We start from the raw sequence: 18,264 nt of genomic DNA, 5'->3' as shown, positions 1-18,264 counted from the left end.
TTAGGTTAATAAGGTGGTTTGTTACTCCTACTTAAAAAAAAATTCTGAAGCTTCAGCCTTTAGGTTTATAATAAAAAACAAAGAGTTTTTATTTTTTCAATATCTTTTAGTAATTTTTAAAAATTTATTTATTTTTAAATGAAGGATAATTGCCTTACAGTACTGTGTTAGTTTCCACCAAACATCAACATGAATCAGACATAGGTTTACCCATGTCCCCTCCCACTTGAACATCCCTCCCACCACCCTCCCCATAGTATTTTTTAAAAATAAAAACATCTTGATTTTCAGGCAAGTTTGTCATATTTTAGGCCTTTTCGGTAGCAGTCCTATCCTTTACTAACATCATCTTCCTAGATTATGAACATCTATATGTATAAGCAGTTGGTCTAAAGCAGGAGTCTGGAGAACTTAGAGAGATGTTCTCATAATTAACTGATCTATTCTTACTTTTGTGGTAACATTATTATCTTTATACCGTGAAGTTTTACTTTTTGAGTTGTACTGTGGATTTACCTGGGTGTCTGTGGGCTGGACTTGGGAACTGGATAATCTTTTTAATATTGCTTCAGAAACTGGGTACAGAGTGACCAAAGATTGGCCCATCTACCAACTTTTGGGTAAGAAGTCATCTGTGAATGGACACTATCCGTGTTGTCAGGTTCAGTCTGATCTATATCTCTGCTAAGACAGTTAATGAAATGGAAGATGATGTTAAAGAGAAGGGTAAAATGAAATGAAAGATGATGTTAAAGGGAAGGATAAAGAATAAAGTTTCTCTCTTTCTCTATCAGAACATTACTGCTGTCATTTGGGTTGGTAGTATCTGGAGGGATTTATTCAAGACATTTTCCACCCCACCTGCTTTTCCTATAGAAAGGAAGAAATTTGAAAATGGACTAGAGAATTTTCATCTGAAAAAAATGAAAATATTAAAGAAGTTTTAGATCATTGTTATAACTCAATGTGTTTTCACCATGTAACTGGGTTAGCTCTTATCAAAATAGTCTCAAGGATAAGTTCATTAAATTTTGTTGTGTCATTTATTTCTACAAGTCAGTAGGTCATCAACTCAAGTGGAATTTTTTTTTGTTATTCAAGTTTTTATTACGTTATTTATTATTTAAATAATTTAATCTTTGTGGCAATTTTCTTCTTGCAACCAAAGTAAAATGTTATATGGTTTTATGAATAAGCCACTGGGCAGAGCAAAAACCATGGTTCAGACTTAATCCTAATTTGTGTTCTATTTTAGATCTATATTTTATGTGAAAGGTACTTCACATGGCAAAAAAATTAGTTTTAATAATGTAATAACCTGACTCAGAATTACTTAGTGGATATGGATTGAACACTGAACACTGGTTCATTATGGAGGGAATTAGTTGTGGAAAGAGAGTTCAGAGATGCATAAAGAATGGACTCTTCTGTCAGGGAGCTTACACTGAAGTTGAGGAGATAATTTTATATAAAAATAATTACCTAGAATTCTTGAAGCTGAAGACCTATTCAAACCTTGGAAGTTAGTTGAAGCAAAAATCTTAGTAGCTTGGTGATTTGCCTGACCAGTTTGTCTATGGGTCTGAGACAAGGTTAGCTGCATCTCCTGTGCCAGAGGTGGCATGGTTTCATGTCTGGAATTCTGAGCAAAGTACAAGTACTGTTCTGTTTGCTGTTTGGGTTGAATCATGCCTAACAGTGGTTGGAGAACCAGGAAATCAGGGACAGGTATCAGGACTTAGGTACGGGACAGAAGGAGCAACAGATGGATGGCCAGAGTCAGATGTCAGGACATGACATTGAGATCTACTCACTATGAGTCAAGTGAGCATAAGAGTCAAAACCAACTATTCAAGGACTAATTAAGAGCAGACAGGAAGGAAAGAGGCAATGTGTGACTTAGCCAACTTCCTTTAGAATTTGCTCTGTTACCAATGGAATATTTTAAGCATTGTATGAATACGTTTTTGAGATACAGTCCACTTTTAAATTATTCAGTCTAGATTTTTGTCCTGTTTCTCCTTCGTGATTTGTCTTTTTGTTCTTAAGTTACACATTTTTCTTGTCCTCAGGAGTGTAATTCTTCTTGGCCACCACTTTGGGTCCAGCAGGTCATAACTCTGCCTCTTCTTTCTTGGCAGTGATTTTCCTGCCTGAATCCAGAGGTACCCAGGGCCTACCCCGGCTGATGTTGTTTTCACCTGGCTCCCATTGGCCTTGCTCACAAACCTAGGATAGCTAGGACACTCTGCCTTTGCTTTGGAAAAGCACATCTTGACCCTGTGGTACTTAAAACATGGCCTGTGTAGTGCTCATGATGGAAACCACTACACTGGAGGCTGACTGTGGTACACTGCTCCAGCCAGCTGAGAAGCTAAAAATGGAATGCATCCATGGGCCATTTCTTTTTCACGTTTACAACTCAGATATTTTGCACTCGTACTCCCAGCATCCTCTTCATTGAGGCCTGATAGGTGCTGCTTTGGTCAGCTTCTTAATAGAAATATCTGTGGAAGGAAGTGGTCCATCTTCTTTACCCATTCATAGCACCATACTCTTCATAACTGATGTCCTGCTGTCTTCATAGCCTTATCTGTCCAAATATAAGACACACTTTTATCTCCCAGTCATTCCTCAGTAAAGAGGGAATTACCTTTATTTGAGTTTGGGGGTTTCTCTCTGATTATCAGGCATTATTTTGAATACAAAACACAAAATACTGTTCGGGGAAGACATATTAGCCTAAAATTACCCCAGTCAGTGCTAGCTGAAATACTTTCCCTGCTTAAGGTTGACAAAAAAGATAAATAGTAAGATAAGGACAAAAATGAAAATAATTTAACAGATTTAGTAATTATTTCTGATGGCATAACCTTCAAGTGTTGGTTGTCTTAATAACAGAGAAAGAGCAATTAAAAAAAACCAATACCATAAGATGTGCTGTTTTCGCAATCACAAATGCATATGTATAAGACAAATGAAAAAACAGCTGTTCTAATGTTATTTGAATGACTTTGGACAAAAGCTCAGTGACTGCTTTAATTCCAAAAGTCCTGTATCTCAAACACTTTAGAGGAAATTAAAAGTTACATATTACTGTGTAAAAGAGGCATCTTGCACAGAGCTTCTGTTGGCAGACTAAGGTCTAAATTGTTGCCCCTAATCTGTACCACATTCCATCCTTCTCAATTGCTCTGACCACTGGATTTTTTTTAAAATTCTGCTCTTATGCTGTTTATGTGCCCCTTCAGATATGATGCACCTGTTTGACTTCCTAACTGCATTGCTGGGTTCTCTGCTGCAGCACTGCCTCTTTATCCATAGAGCATCTCTGAACCACCTTGGTAACTCCACTTCTAGACTGAGTCAGTCTGTCCCACTAGGATCCTTTAACTCTGGAGCTTGAGAGGCAGCTGAGAAGGTTTTACCAGAGGTGAAGTTACCTTGAAGGTAATGAAGCTTAATTTCAGGATTCCACAGTCTTGGGTTTTAGAATGTTCTCAGTGGAGAGCGGAAGCCAGTTGCAGTCACGGACAGTTTCTGTGTAAGCATTTCTGGTGTTCAGGAGATCGCAGAGAAAGGAACTCTAATGTGTTAACATGTTATGATGATTTCTTTTACATTCTAAATAAATATTTACTTTTGTACCTAGTTTTGCATTCCTGACTTTGCATTCTTATTCTTAGAGAAGACCCCCGAAGTCGTATGTGCTCCATGACACACAGAATCTGGATCTTCAGCTGTGCTGTGTGCTCACTTACTAAGTCGTGTCTGACTCTTTGCGACCCCGTGGACTATAGCCCACCAGGCTCTTCTGTCCATGGAATTTTTCAGGCAAAAATACTGGAGTGTGTTGCCATCCCCTTCTCCAGGGGATCTTCCCGACCCAGGGATTGAATCTGCGTCTCCTGCATTGTCAGGCAGATTCTTTACCATTAAGTATCCTGGGAAGCCGGGATCTGCTGCTGGGTTTTACTAAATGAGATGCCTGGGTGTTTTGCTAGTGCTTATTTCCCTGCATTTAGTAATAAATAATTTATGTGAGTAAATCCACACTCAATAGAATGTAGAGAATCCCCAAATCGTTCTAAAATCAATGCTTTGGTAGTTCTTTTACAAGAGAACTGGAACTTCCTGGCAGACAGTATATTTTAATATATTATTATTATATTCCTTGAGAGCTTCCCTGGTGGCTCAGTTGGTATAGAATCTGTCTGCAATGCAGGAGACCCGGGTTTGATCCCTGGGTCGGGAAGATCCCCTGGAGAAGGAAATGGCAACCCACTCCAGTATTCTTGTCTGAGAAATCCCATGGACAGAGTAGACTGGTGAACCCCAGTCCATGGGGTTGCAAAGAGTCGGACACGACTGAGCAACTAACATTTCATTTCAATATTATATTAATGTTAATTGTTAACTGGGGTCACAAAAAGTCAGACATGACTTAGTGACTGAACAACAATAATGTGTTAATTATGTTAATTTTATATTAATTATTGTATATTCATTAATAGCAATATATTGATATATTAGTGAATGCCATAAAACTGGAAGTCAGATACTGAGTTCAGTTCAAGTCTGCAAGCCTTGGTGAAATGCCTGTTATGTGTGATGAAGGTTCTGGGCCAGGTTTTTTATGTTTCCCATAGAGTTTGAATTCAGTTTAAGAGTCATTTGAAATTCATTGCCTTAACAGTGTAGTATTTTTAGTTCCTTGGAAATACAATAGGAATTATTTTTTTAAGATGTAAGAAATTGGAGCCAATGTGATAAATATGATTAAATGCCAAGGAACAACAATTATAAATTGTTGGCACCAGTCATTTGGTGTCCTCTGAAACAAAGAGAATTGTCAGTTTGCCAGTGCTAAGAGTTTCAGTGTAGAGGATGTAAAATGAAAAGTATCCTTTATCTTTTTTGTAAATAGTTTCATAGATGATGGCCATGGGTAACTTAGGGATAACTGTTTTCAAACCAAGAAACCCCGTATTGAAAATGAACTACTTCATGTTCATCATTTCATCATTCTCTTAAAATGTGTCATTAAATCGGTATCAAATACTTGTGTTTGAGAAATATCATACAATTCTTAAAAGACATGTCAGTATATAATGTCAGATATTGATAAATGTTTTCAAGAAAAGCACATTCAGAGAAGGAAAGAGACCGATGGTTGGAGGAGTGCTGTTTTAGAAAGGCTGTGCTGCCTTCCTAGCTATTCCGTGAATGTACCAAGCATATTCCCATCTCAGGGCCTCTCCACTTGCCATTGCTTCTGCCTAGAATGCTTTCCAAGAATTGAATCAGTTATTTTTCTCGCTTCAGGCTCTGACCGCTCTGTCAAAGGTAGTCCCTTACACCATTCCACTCCTTTTCTCTCCTTCATGTGTTCCTCACTGTCTGACCCTGGGAACTGAAGAGACTCAAAGAAATCCTTTGATAAATTCTTAGCTGTCTGAACTCTTACTACCCGCGCTCTGAAACTCAGAAATTGAAGACTTTTAAAATGTCTCTTGCTGTTTGATCTGGATATATCCAAATCAGCAACCAAGTAATTCTGTACAGAAAGGGATGCTTGTTTTCTTTGTAGTACTTTTTACTCTTTGTCTTTCTGTTTATCTGCCTGTCTCCCTCACTAAAACTTTAGTTGCTTGGTGTCTGGGACTTTGTTTTTATCATTGTTGTCTATTCATCACCTGGAGCAGTGCCTGGAATCATTTCTCAGTAAATATATGTTGAATAAATGTGTTAAAACATAAATGAATCCATCAGACCCAATATCATATTTTAAGAATATGTGACTTTATGGAAAAGGCTTATTTCATATTATTAAGTTTTAAGAAGCAAGATACACAGTATAATTTCCATTTCCTTTTAAAAAATTTCAAAGTATTTGCATGTATGTATTTATTCATTCATTCCTTGAAAGAAAACTTGAGCGTCTCCTATATGTCCATTCTGTGTTAGATATTCTAAGTCATCTACAGTTTCATGAGAAGATAGATACTGAAACAATAGTAAATGAATGCCGTCTTTCCTCTTGCACTGCTCTTCAGCTATATTGATCTTTCAATTTCTCTCACTAACCTTTTTTGCACGGGTTATATCATTTTGTGTTGAATATCTCTCTCCCTCTGTACTGTAAATTCTGTGAGACTGGGGACCGTGATACTATTCAATTATTAATACCTTGCTCAATGCCTGGTATATAGTAGATACTCAGTAAACATTTGTTGGTTGAATGAATGAACAAATGATTAGAAGAATTGTTCCTACATAATAGGAACACCATATCTAATCTTTAATGAAAGTTATAGGAAGTGACTTTCAAGCTGCAGCCTCAAGAATGAGGAGGAATTAGCAAGTAAAGAAGACCAGGCAGAAGTTCTAAAGCTTAAGCATAGCCTTTATTCTAAAAGCGATAGAGGAGTTTTAAACAAACAAACAAAAAAACCCACTGCACTATCAAATCATTTTTTTCCGTGGTATTAAGAATAGACTGTATGGGCAATGCTGATACAGGGAAATTGGTTGGGAGATTTTGGTGATAAATGACTATGGTTCATGTTGAGTTCTTGGCCATGCAGAAGGAGAAGTGAATACATTTCAGAGATTTTTTAGAAAGCATAATATAAATGGTGAGGGAAAGGGAACAAGTTAAGTATGATCCCAAGTCTTTGCATTAGGCAACTGAGAGGACCCTACAGCGTTTTGCTGAAACTGGGGATTCATAAGGAAGAGCCATTTGAGGAGAAAAGAGCAAGTGCCTGAAAAGAAATAATCAAATATTAATAGTTTGGAAATCTAGCTCTATTTATAAAATTTTCTTACTAAGTTTCAGTTTTCATTATTAGTGTGTTTTATGAAGGAAACATAATAAATGTTGAAAATTATAGTAGGAACTGCTACAGGAAACACTACTAAAAACTCGAAGGACAAAAAGCTAAAACCTCCTTAGATAAAATTAGGACTGTTCTCAGTGAAAATAGATTATTGGTCCTGTAGTCCATTGTGCAGTGGGATCATCATTATGGTATGTGTGTGTTTTGTGGGATCATCTGAAAATTTAACCTTATTAGTCAGAGAAGGTCTGCTAGAAGCAAAGATGGTTTCTTGTACATCCATGGTTTCTTATACATCCATATCAGCCCTTAGCACAGTCCTTGGCACTTAGTAATAGCTCAAGTGAAAGCTATTATTTTAGATTTGTTACTAATTCATTTTTTTCGTTTATGTCACTATTCACCGCATTTGTTTTTACATTGATACTATTTGTGTCATCTTGGTTTTTAGGTAGATTGGGGTCAACTGGACTATCTGGTTGTTGACATGCCACCAGGAACTGGAGACGTGCAGTTATCAGTCTCACAGAATATTCCCATTTCAGGTAACTCTTACAGTTAAATGGAATTTGTGCTATCCTTAATGTTTTGTTATTGTCATACGGTAAAACAAACTATGACAGGCAAACATTTTTATGTCTTAAAAACATTATCATTTATAAATTTACCTTTAGAGATCAGATTCATGAACAGAAGTTTCAAAGAACTGCCAGAATAAGCATGTTTACAAAAATATAAAGAAAGACACTTTGAAAAGGTAGTGATGTAAGTCTGTGTTAAAGAAGTAGTGCTTAAGTATTATTTAGTTAAAACCTGACTGTTTGGTTTACAGTCGTTCAGCACTTACAGCATAGTGCCTGATATGTGGCAGGCACTCAGTAATATTTATTGAATAAATATTGAATAAGAATAAATACTTGGAAAATTTGGCTTTTTGATAAATACAACTATGGGAAAATTTTATATCCTGCCAATTAGTTGATGTTAAAGTTGAGAGCAATAAACATGTTAGTTTACATCAAATACAAAATACACAGCACTTCAGTATGGTAGTGGATATCTTTTTATGCAATGGAATTTAAATTTTAGTATTAGCTTTTTTATTGAATCTGTTTCTAAGGATTTTCCTAGATTCCAATGCAGAAATAGTTGTAAATCTCTCTTATATACGTATAAGGACTTTGAGGAAAATAATGGAATTTTAAAATGTCTTTTGAAATCCGTTATTTATTGGTAATAAATAACCAGGAGATATCATGGACAGTCACCAAAAAAGTTTAGAAACTAGGTATTTGATAATATATATACATTCTTTGAAAATATCATTATGATATTACTAATAATTATGACTACTTTTGATATTTTAAATAGATTTATAACCTTTCTGGAGCCTTTTACTGGAGGCTTTTACTTTGTTGGGGCAAATTATAATGCATGAGATGGGAGTAAAGTGCAGTAAAACAGGAAAGTAATTTGCCCTTTCTGTAGTCAGAGTTCTAAATAGTCTGTATTTTTTTCTTTTTAAAGTAGTTTTGGGACTTTTATTTTTTAAATATCAAGTGATCACTAAATGTTTATTGAATAAGTTGTACTCCTTGAACTTTGAAATGCCTGTTGCAAGATTCCAAAACTCTTATTTATGTGGATAATATTGATAAAGTTGGGCTAAATTATTATTTATTCCCTGAGTTGTGAATTGGTATCTTGAAAAAGTTTAATTTACTTCACACAGATAAACTGATGTCCCTAAGCAATTTTCATTTGTTTATTCAGATAATAGCCCCTCTCTGGACAGAATTTATGATTATATCACCCCGTTTAATTTGTGCTTATACTCTAAAACAATGTGTAGATTGGGGTTAAGATTTACTTCTCCTTTGAGGATTTCTTTCTAATATCCTAAAATTTAACTAGTATCTATTTCTTACCTTTGATGAAGAGTCTGCTCTCTAATAGGTAATTCATGTTAGATGAGAATAAAAAGCAGTATATTTAGAATTTTGGTCAAATGTGCATGACGGTTCAGTAACATTGTGTTCATTCACACTGTTGTGCAGCCATCACCACCATCCATCTCCAGAGCTTTCTCATCTTCCCAAATTGAAACTCTTTACCCATTAAACAATAACTCTGAATTCCCTCCTACCCCTAGCCCCTGGTAAGCACCATTCAGAAACAGTATTTTTTACAATAAGATGAGAGAATGATTCTAGAATGAGGAAAACATATTTATAAGATTTGCATTAAACATAAACCTAACATTGATTTTATGATTTATTAATAAATTTTAATTATTGTTTAAAATGAAGAAGCAGTGTTTACTTCTTAATTTTGTTGTCATTCTTAAAATCTGCCTTTGGGAAAAACTCATCAACTCAGTTTGTGCTGTACTCCATAGTAGGTAGCTGCTGCTGCTGCTGTTGCTACTGCTGCTTCTTCAAGTTTTTGTTTTCATTTCTCTTTTGTGCCTTTTTACTTTTTATTGAAGTATAGTTGAGGTTGCAAAGCAACAAATACTGTCCATATGAAGGTAAGTGTTTAGCACTGTACAGGATCTAGGGATGGTTAAATCAAGTCTTTCCCCTAGACAAGTGTTCTAAACCTTTTTTTGATTCTTGGATCTTTTTTTGAGAATTTGATGTATAAATGGAAATGTGTTTGTACCTACAGAAACACAATTTTTACGTATAATTTCAGAAGGTTTGCTGTCCTCAGGTTGAAAGTCCTATCGGAATTCTTGTACACTGTTGATGGGAATGTAAATTGGAACAGCCACAGGGGAAGACAGTAGGGAGGTTTCTCAAACCACTGAAAATAGACCTACCCTGTGACCCAGCGGTTCTACTCCTGGGTGCAGATCCGAGACAAGTGGGGACACTAGTTCAAAAAGATGAACACGCCCTGATGTTCATAGCAACGTTATTCACAATTGCCAAGATATGGAAGCAACCTAAACGCCTATCAATAGATGAATGGATAAAGAAGATGTGGTGAGTGTGTGTGTGTGTGTGTGTGTGTATACACACACACACAAAAACACACGTGTGTTTACACACATACACACAATGGAATACTACTCAGCTGTAAAAAAAAAAAAAAAAAACAGACTGAAAACTTGCCATTCCCAACAGCATGGATGGACTTGGAGAGTATTGTGCTGAGAGAAGTCAGACAGAGAAAGACAAATACTGTACAATGTCAGTTTTCTGTGGAATCCCCAAAATGCAACAAACTAGTGTATATAACAAAAAAGAAACAGACTTACAGATACAGAGAACAAACTAGTAGTTACTAGATGAGGGAGGGAAGTGGAGAGAGGCAGTATAGAGGTGGGGAATAAGAGATACAAAATATTATGTATAATATAAGCTACAAGGATATTACATTTTATGATACCTATAAATGGAACATAAAGTTTAAAAACTGTGACTCACTATATTGCACACCTGTATATATTATTGTATATCACTTATACTTGAAAACTAGAAGCCCCAGTCTTAGGAGACAGAGCAAAGGGAAGGGCAAGGAGAGGGAGTGGCAGGTAAGAAAAGAAACATGGATAGCTATAATGTGGAGTACGTAGAAGTACTCTGAGAGACATAAACCCCATGGTATGGAGGATCAAAGGAAGAAGAGATTATAGGTTTGAAGGGATTTGTAAAACACTTCATAGAGATGAGACGTAAAGAATAAATAGAGTGCATTATGGAGCATTTTAAGATAGCACCACACCTAGTTTGCCTTGTCTTTTCTCAGGAAAGAGATCTGAAAATGAAGTTTCTACTGTTTCATAATTTTGTGATGGAAAGTTAACGTGTATTTCACTTCCCAATTCTGATCCATTAAAAAACAACTGGACCAAGTAGTAAAGATGCTTTCAAAAATACAGAAACTTAGCTCTATCTGAACTATGACACTAAAATTCTTGTTTATTGGTATTTTCTAAATTTTCTTTAATAAATGTGCATATTTTTATAATTAAAATAAGTAGATCGAAAGCACTCATTCTTCTTTCTTTTTTTTAGAATTGAAGTATAGATGGCTTACAATGTTGTATTAATTTCTGCTGTACAGCATAGTGATTCAGTTATACACATGCATATGGTCTTTTTCATATTCTTTTCTGCTGTGGTTTACCACAGAATAAGCAAGGATACTGGAGTGGATTGCCATTTCTTCCACCAGGGAATCTTTCAGACTCAGGCATTGACCGACATCTCCTGTGTCTTCCCTACACTGGCAGGCAGATTCTTTACCACTGAGGGTCCTACACACACACACACACACACACACACACACACGTGTGTGTGGGGGGGAAGGAAATGACAACACACACACACACACACACGTGTGTGTGTGTGTGTGAGAAGGAAATGACAACCCACTCCAGTATTCTTGCTGGAAAAATACCATGGACAGAGGAGCCTGGCACACATGACTAAAACCACTGAGTGTATATATGTGTGTGTGTGCAGCCAGCACAGCAGGTAGGGATCGAAAGGGGTCGACGCAGTTTGGGAAAAAGAAACTAGAGACAGAATTAAAGTTTTAAAGATGGGACCAGTGGACTCAAGACCTCTTGGGTCAAGAGCCCTGTTCCTTGGAGCCACATCACTTTTATTTAGTGTCTTGGCAAGCAGAAAGTATATGTTGTGTTGCGATGAAGTCAGCCTCCTGTGTTCCCAGTCACGTCTTCCATTTATTGATTACTTTAAATTATCTTTGTTATTTTTTTGTACAAGGGCTATCACATAGCTGGAGGTCATAGACCCGCATATGCCTTGGGAAAACATCTTGGTGTGTGCACAAGCAGTGTTCTGGACTTGTGCTGACCCAGCGTTCCAAGGTCCACGCTATGATTTTCCTTAGTTTAGCAGGGCATGACAACCCCAACTGATCAACCTGATGTACTTTTATTTGAGTTATGCTGTATCGCTGTATTTTGCTTTTATTCTTTTCCCATGGTGATTTTCTCATGGCTTAGCCAGAGCAACAGGCGGCTGACTATTAACCCCTGCATATATATATATATATATATATATATATATATATATATAATATTTTCTTTATCCATTCATCTGTTGATGGAAATTTAGGTTGTTTAATGTCTTGACTATTATAAATAGTGCTGTTGTGAACATAGCGCATATATCTTAAACTATAGTTTCTTCTGGATATATGCCCGAGTAGGATTGCTGGATCATATGGTAACTTTATTTTTAGCTTTTTGAGAAACCTCCATACTGTTTTTAATAGTGCCTTCACCAACTTACATTCCCACCAATGGTGTAAGAGGGTGCTCTTTTTCCTCCACACCCACTCCAGCATTTGTTATTGGTAGACTTTTCAATAATGGACATTCTGACTGTTGTGAGGTGGTATCTCATTGTAATTTTGATTTGCATTTCTCTAATAATTAGCAGTTTGAGCATCTTTCCATGCCCCTATTGGCCATCTGTTTGTCTTCTTTGGAAAAATGTCTATTTAAGTCTTCTGCCCATTTTTTAATAAGGTTATTTGTTTTTTTGTTGTTGAGTTGTGTAAGCTGTTTATATATTTTGAAAATTAAGCTCTTGTCAGTTGTATCAGTTGCAAATATTTTCTCCCAATCCATAGATTGTCTTTTCATTTTGTTTATGGTTTCCTTTTCTGAGAAAACACTCATTCTTTAAAGACAATACATTTCTATGTAAACAGATAACATGATGATTGGCTGTTATTAACAAACTGCCACTTACTGACAGTTTTCCATGTATTAGTTTTTTATTTGAGGATCACAGGTGTTATGTCTATTTTCTTAAATTTTTGAAGGGTTAAGTAACTTTCTCAAGGCTACACAGTTACAATGAGTCATAGCTGAGGTTTGTATTAGTTCTGATTGAGTTTAAAGCTTATACTATCAAGTTCTACATCATGCTGCCCTAATAAAAAACCCAGCAATATTTGACTCATGGATTTACTAAGTTTATTTCTAATCCATTCAACCCATTTAGGTTGTAAATATTCTAATCTAGGTTATCTCTGATAAAAATAAACTTGTGAAAACCTGTGCACCCCTATGTGGTGAGTATCCAACCAGTGGTCTAGATTGGTTTCTCCTGTATTCAAGGCTTTTGCTTGTTTGTTTGTTTCTGACTCCTGAAAGATTGCTTTGGGCCTCTTTATACATCCTAGGGAAGACCTGAAGGCAGTCTAGAAGCAGTCTCCTTTGGGCTTTAGGAAAGTAGAATTAGTTGCTCAGTCATGTCTACCTCTTTGCGACCCCATGGACTGCAGCCTGCCAGGCTCTTTTGTTCATGGGATTTCCTAGGCAAGCATACTGGAGTGGGTAGCCATTTCCTTCTCTAGGGAATCTTCCTGACCCAGGGATGGAACCCAGGTCTCCCATATTGCAGGCAGACTCTTTACTGTCTGAGCCACCAGGGAAGCCCTAGGAGAGCTCCAAATCATTCTTGGGAAGACTAGTGTTGTCTTTGGGCTGGTCATACTGGTTTGGGGCCTTTGGCTGGTTTCCAGGCACACTGGCTCTCAGTATAGAATTGCAGCTGTCAGTGTTAATACAATAATGGTTTATTATGTCAATGTTAAAAGTTAATAGCAGTGAGAAGACTAGATTTTCTATAGTGAACATGTCTTAATTTTATAATGAGAAAAACAGAGCAAGCAGAACATATCAGAAACATACCAGAAAGGATGTGAGGGGATGTTGAAGGGACGAGTGCATTGGTGATTGTCTCTGTATATGTATATTTCTTACAGGCTTAGGTCCTGAAGTATAGTTTTATTCAGGCCATGGTCATTTCACAGCTAACATTTCTAAGTAAATACTAAAATTGAGCCAATTCCCAAGATTTAGAGGAGAGGGCACCAACCAGAGACTTACTGGCCTGGCTTGAATCATGGCTTTCATCAATTCACATAATCTGGAACAGCCTGATAGAATCGTGCCTGCCTTTCTAGACCTACCTGAATTATTTTTCTCTAATTATGAACCTCATTTTCCTTTTTTCTTATCATTGACTTTAGAACTCTTCTAGGATACTCTGTGTTCTACTTTTTCTTATGTCCCATATCCCACAAACCACAGAAGCTTTTTCAACTCATTTGAGTCCTGCTGTAATTCGACTTCCTTTTCTTTCCCACTAAACTCCTTCATATAACCTGGGATTGCTCCCCCTAAACCTTATATACCCACTGCCCTTCTTTCCTTCCTTTACTTTCTCTAATATAAGACACAGCTGACCCTCACTTAGAATGTCTTCCTTCCCCATTCACTGGGTACCCTGGTCCTGCTTGCTCTTTATTCTAACGGCTACTACTTGCCATTTTTCCCCAACCTCCCAATTAGGAACCATTTCTCTCTCTTTGGAATTCATATAGCATTTTATTTGAATGATTTCTATAGCAGTTCTTATGTTCTCTCTTCAAAACTTGCATAACTATGTTATCTTCTCTACCAGACTGTTACACCCTCGAGAGTAAAGCCTCTGTTTCATTCATCTTTGTGTTTCTCACAGTGCTGAACTCAGTGCTTTCCTGTAATCACTCAGGAAATGTTGATCAGTGAATGAGTGTTTTATCTGTGTTGGTATTATCTTACCAACTAGGCGGTAAGCTGCTTGAATGCAATGATTTTTTCCCCATTTATCATAGTATTTCTTAGAGTACCTTGGGCGCAATGGCTTATGCAATTAATATTGATTGAATAAATGACAAAGTTAGTTGACTAGTTGTCACTGTTTATGTGCCCCCTTATCTTTCTTACTAGCTCACTAACTCATTCCTGTGATCTTTCCTACCCCAGCTGCTTTTACCTGGGAGCTCTTTTCTGTGTATCAGTTAAAACATTACCTTTAAAAACATCAGTCAGTCAGTTCATTCGCTGTCGTGTCCGACTCTTTGTGACCCCATGGACTGCAGCATGCCAGGCTTCCCTGTCCATCATCAACTCCTAGAGCTTGCACAAACTCATGTCCATCGAGTCGGTGATGCCATCCAACCATCTCATCCTCTGTTGTCCCCTTCTCCTCCTGCCTTCTTTCCCAGCATCAGGGTCTTTCCCAGTGAGTCAGTTCTTTGCATCAGGTGGCCAAAATATTGAAGTTTCAGCTTCAGAATCAGCCCTTCCAAAGAATATTCAGGACTGATTTCCTTTAGGATGGACTGGTTTGATCTCTTTGCAGTCTAAGCGACTTTCAAGAATCTTCTCCAACACCACAGTTCAAAAGCAACATAGATTTTATTTAATTCTTCCTTTAAATGAAAAATATTTTCATTTTAGGTATTTCTTTATGCTATCCTTTTTCTTGTGTTACGTATAACATACTTGTGGTTAGTTGATACCTCTTGATACTAACTTTTCTTTGGTGTATGGGATAATAGTATGCATGTGGGCACTTGTTATTTGGTTACATGCAGGCTCTGTATTATGGGCTTCCCAAGTGGCTCGGGGTGAAGAATCAGGTAAACCTGTAATGCAGGAGATGCAGGTTTGATTCCTGGGTCGGGAAGATCTCCTGGAGAAGGAAGTAGCAACCCACTCCAGTATTCTTGCTTGGGAAACCCAACAGACAAGGGGTTGCAAAAGAGTGGACACAACTTAGTGACTAAACAACAGTAACAACAACAGGCTCTGTATTAAATTACTGATGAGAGATACTAGTACTGCTCCATTGTAAGATAATAAGAAATTCTTTTATTTACTTGCAGGGATATTTGACAAGGGACTAAATATCTGATTATCCTTATGTGTGGAATACCTGCCTACCTACCCCATAGACTTAGAAGGAGCAAATGAGATAATGAACATAAAAGCTCCATATAAATGTATAGTAGTTTTTAGAAACTACTTGAACACTTTAGAAGAGTTTTTTTGGTGGGGTGTGAAATGTTGTGAATTAGGAATCTTTATATGAACTTTGCATTTCTCCAAGCCATGTTGAGAATGAAATTGTGTTTTATGCTTGTAAAGAGACACCAATTTGCAAAATTTATGAAGACAGACCTGTACAAGTAAAAGATCTTCTTTCTGAGTGCTAATTAGCAAGTCTTTTTATGTGTTCCATTTCGTTCCATGGGATAGATGACAAGCTCATTATAAGAGGAAACTTTAAAGAAAAAAATCCTTCTCTTATTTGTTAAAAGTGTTGTGTAGCAACAATAGTGATAAATGTGTTGACAGCAGTATTAGTGGCTAATGACTTAAATTTGAGCTTCCGTGGACTACTGAGTCATTATATACTGCAAATATCTAGTAGTTGTAGTAATTTCTAGAGGGAAAAGAGACAGAATAGAGGGTGAGAAATAATCAATTATAGTCCTTGCGTTTGCTCTTGTCTTGTTGAACCTGTCAAGGAGAGAAGCCAGAGTTACCAGTGGTTTTGTTGTGTTATTTTTCTTACTTTTTTTTGTTGCACAGTTTGCTGAGTTTTTGCTTGCTGTTTGTTTTGCTTGTAAATTAGTTGGTGCCATATATTGAGTTGGGTATATTACAGGGTTGACTTGTAGTGTTGTTTTTTTTTAATGCATAGTGATGTACTCTTGGGAATTATCAAACACTTAACTGCTCTTCCATAATGGAAGAGGATTAATATTTCTTTAAGAAACATTATAAGTTCCTTGAAAGTTTGAAAATGTATGCACCATGTTACTATTTGAATTCTAATAGATGTTGCCTAAAATATTTTTCTTCCTTTGTTAGAGGACTTTAACTCTTGGAATTAAGTAAAGAATTTATGCCTCTCGTGAAATCTGTGAAGCATATTTTTATTTTTTGAGAGACTAGAGAGTTTTAGTGAGTCACTCATATTAAGGTGCTATATTAGTCAGGGTCCTAGCTGGAAAGAGATGACACATCTTAAAAAGAATTAACAGAGTGAGTTTAATGAAGGTATTAGTTACCTAGGTGTGGGCAGTATCAGGAAACCAACAAGGGACAGAGAAATACCCAGAGGCTAGTGATAGTCAGGAATTTTTACTGACTGACTGCCTGAAGAGCAGAGTGAACCATGTTAGTGGGACCTGGCGACTGCTGAAGCCATGGTAGAGGGGCGGATTGGTAGAGGTAGAGGGAGCTCCGACCACAGAGGAATACAAGCGAGGGCAGAACTTCTGCAAGACAGAGAGGAAGCAGTGTGTGTGGTAGTTACAGTGCTCCCACCTTTTTCTCCTCCCACAACCTTGTATCCTGGGTACCTGCTTTGGCAGATGCCTATTGAAAACCAGAGGATAAGGAAATTCAGGTGACAGAATTCACACAGGTCAGCTACCTGGGCTGATCAGGACAGAGAATGAAGCAGAGCTCGGGGAAGGGGCAGAGGAAGTAAGTGGGGCACAGCAAGTGGAAAATAATCAAAACAGCTTTTTTTTTCTTCATGGTTGTCATCGTAACTGTGAATTAGTAACTTGTGATTGATGAAGTACAAAGATTCCTGCCTTCTGAAACTTTGAAGCTAATAGATTTCAGTATAGTCAAATTAGTGAAAATTCATGCTATCAGAAGGCAAAATTTTACTGTCATCAAATTAATGAACAGAATATTTATATTGGAGATAAACTGTGATGTAAGTATATTTTGTTGCAGTGGGGAGTAATGGATAGAAGGGTGTATTTTAATAGGATAAAGTTATGAAAAAAAAAGTTCTCCTTCACTTTATTAAGTAAAAATAGATGCAGGAATAAAACTTCTGGAAATGATTCTTAAAATAGAAGAGACAAAGACTGAACACTCGTGAGGGGAGCACATGATCCCTTCTTGGTCTTCTTTCTTTTACCTCCAAGGAAGGGCATAGAAAACAGCCTAGTGTGGGTGCTGTCTTCATTACTTTCCCACAAGGAGGGAGAAGGTACTGCATGTGGCAGAGCAGGCAGCAAGACAAGATGCTAAACATCCATGCACTAAGAGAAGCTGCACTAGCAGACTGGCATTACATTATGAAAATGAGGTTATGCCCTTTCTTCCTGTCTGGAGCCCTTCCTGTCTGGACACTACAGATAGAAGGAAAGCCAGAGGCCTTTCTGCCTCTTATTCACTTAAATGAGATGAGATGGGAATTTTAAATTAAGCCACCTTAATATTTCAGTCACCGTTTAAAGTGAAAGGCATTTTTTGCTTGTGAAAAGCAGTGGGCCTTTTGCCACATTAACTGAACTCCTATTCACTCATCATAGATCCTAGTCCAAGCCCATACTTGTATTTTTCCCACCACCAGCTTGGGCTATTCAGTTATCTCTTTTATAGTAATACTCTTTGACTGCCAGTTTTGACAGTAGTGTGTGTGTGTGTGTATAAATAATTTTATTTATGTGTTTATTTGTGGCTGTCCTGTGCCTTTGTTGCCTACCAGGCTTTTGTCTAGTTGTGGCAAGTGGAGTCTACTCTCTAGCTGTGATGGGCAGGTTTCTCATTGTGGTGGCTTCTCTG

The 18,264-nt window shown here is 37.1% G+C and overlaps 1 protein-coding gene across 6 annotated transcripts in view; it reads left to right on the top strand.

Annotated features, from left to right (window-relative positions):
• The window catches only part of NUBPL (NUBP iron-sulfur cluster assembly factor, mitochondrial), a 361,834-nt gene that overhangs the window by 164,248 nt on the left and 179,322 nt on the right, over window positions 1–18,264 (top strand). For all 6 annotated transcript variants that reach the window (XR_014070750.1, XR_014070751.1, XM_081548056.1 and 3 more), the window contains one exon: window positions 7,294–7,387. Coding sequence is in view for 4 of the 6 variants with exons in the window: in XM_081548056.1 (XP_081404182.1) it covers window positions 7,294–7,387 (94 nt within the window). In the remaining 2 variants the exon portion in view is untranslated. The remainder of the gene's footprint in view (window positions 1–7,293; window positions 7,388–18,264) is intronic.

Source organism: Giraffa tippelskirchi, chromosome 12 (assembly GCF_054371585.1).
Source record: "Giraffa tippelskirchi isolate mGirTip1 chromosome 12, T2T-mGirTip1v1.2.pri, whole genome shotgun sequence".
NCBI classification, from domain to species: Eukaryota; Metazoa; Chordata; class Mammalia; order Artiodactyla; family Giraffidae; genus Giraffa; species Giraffa tippelskirchi.
This window is presented reverse-complemented; position numbering and strand designations above follow the sequence as displayed.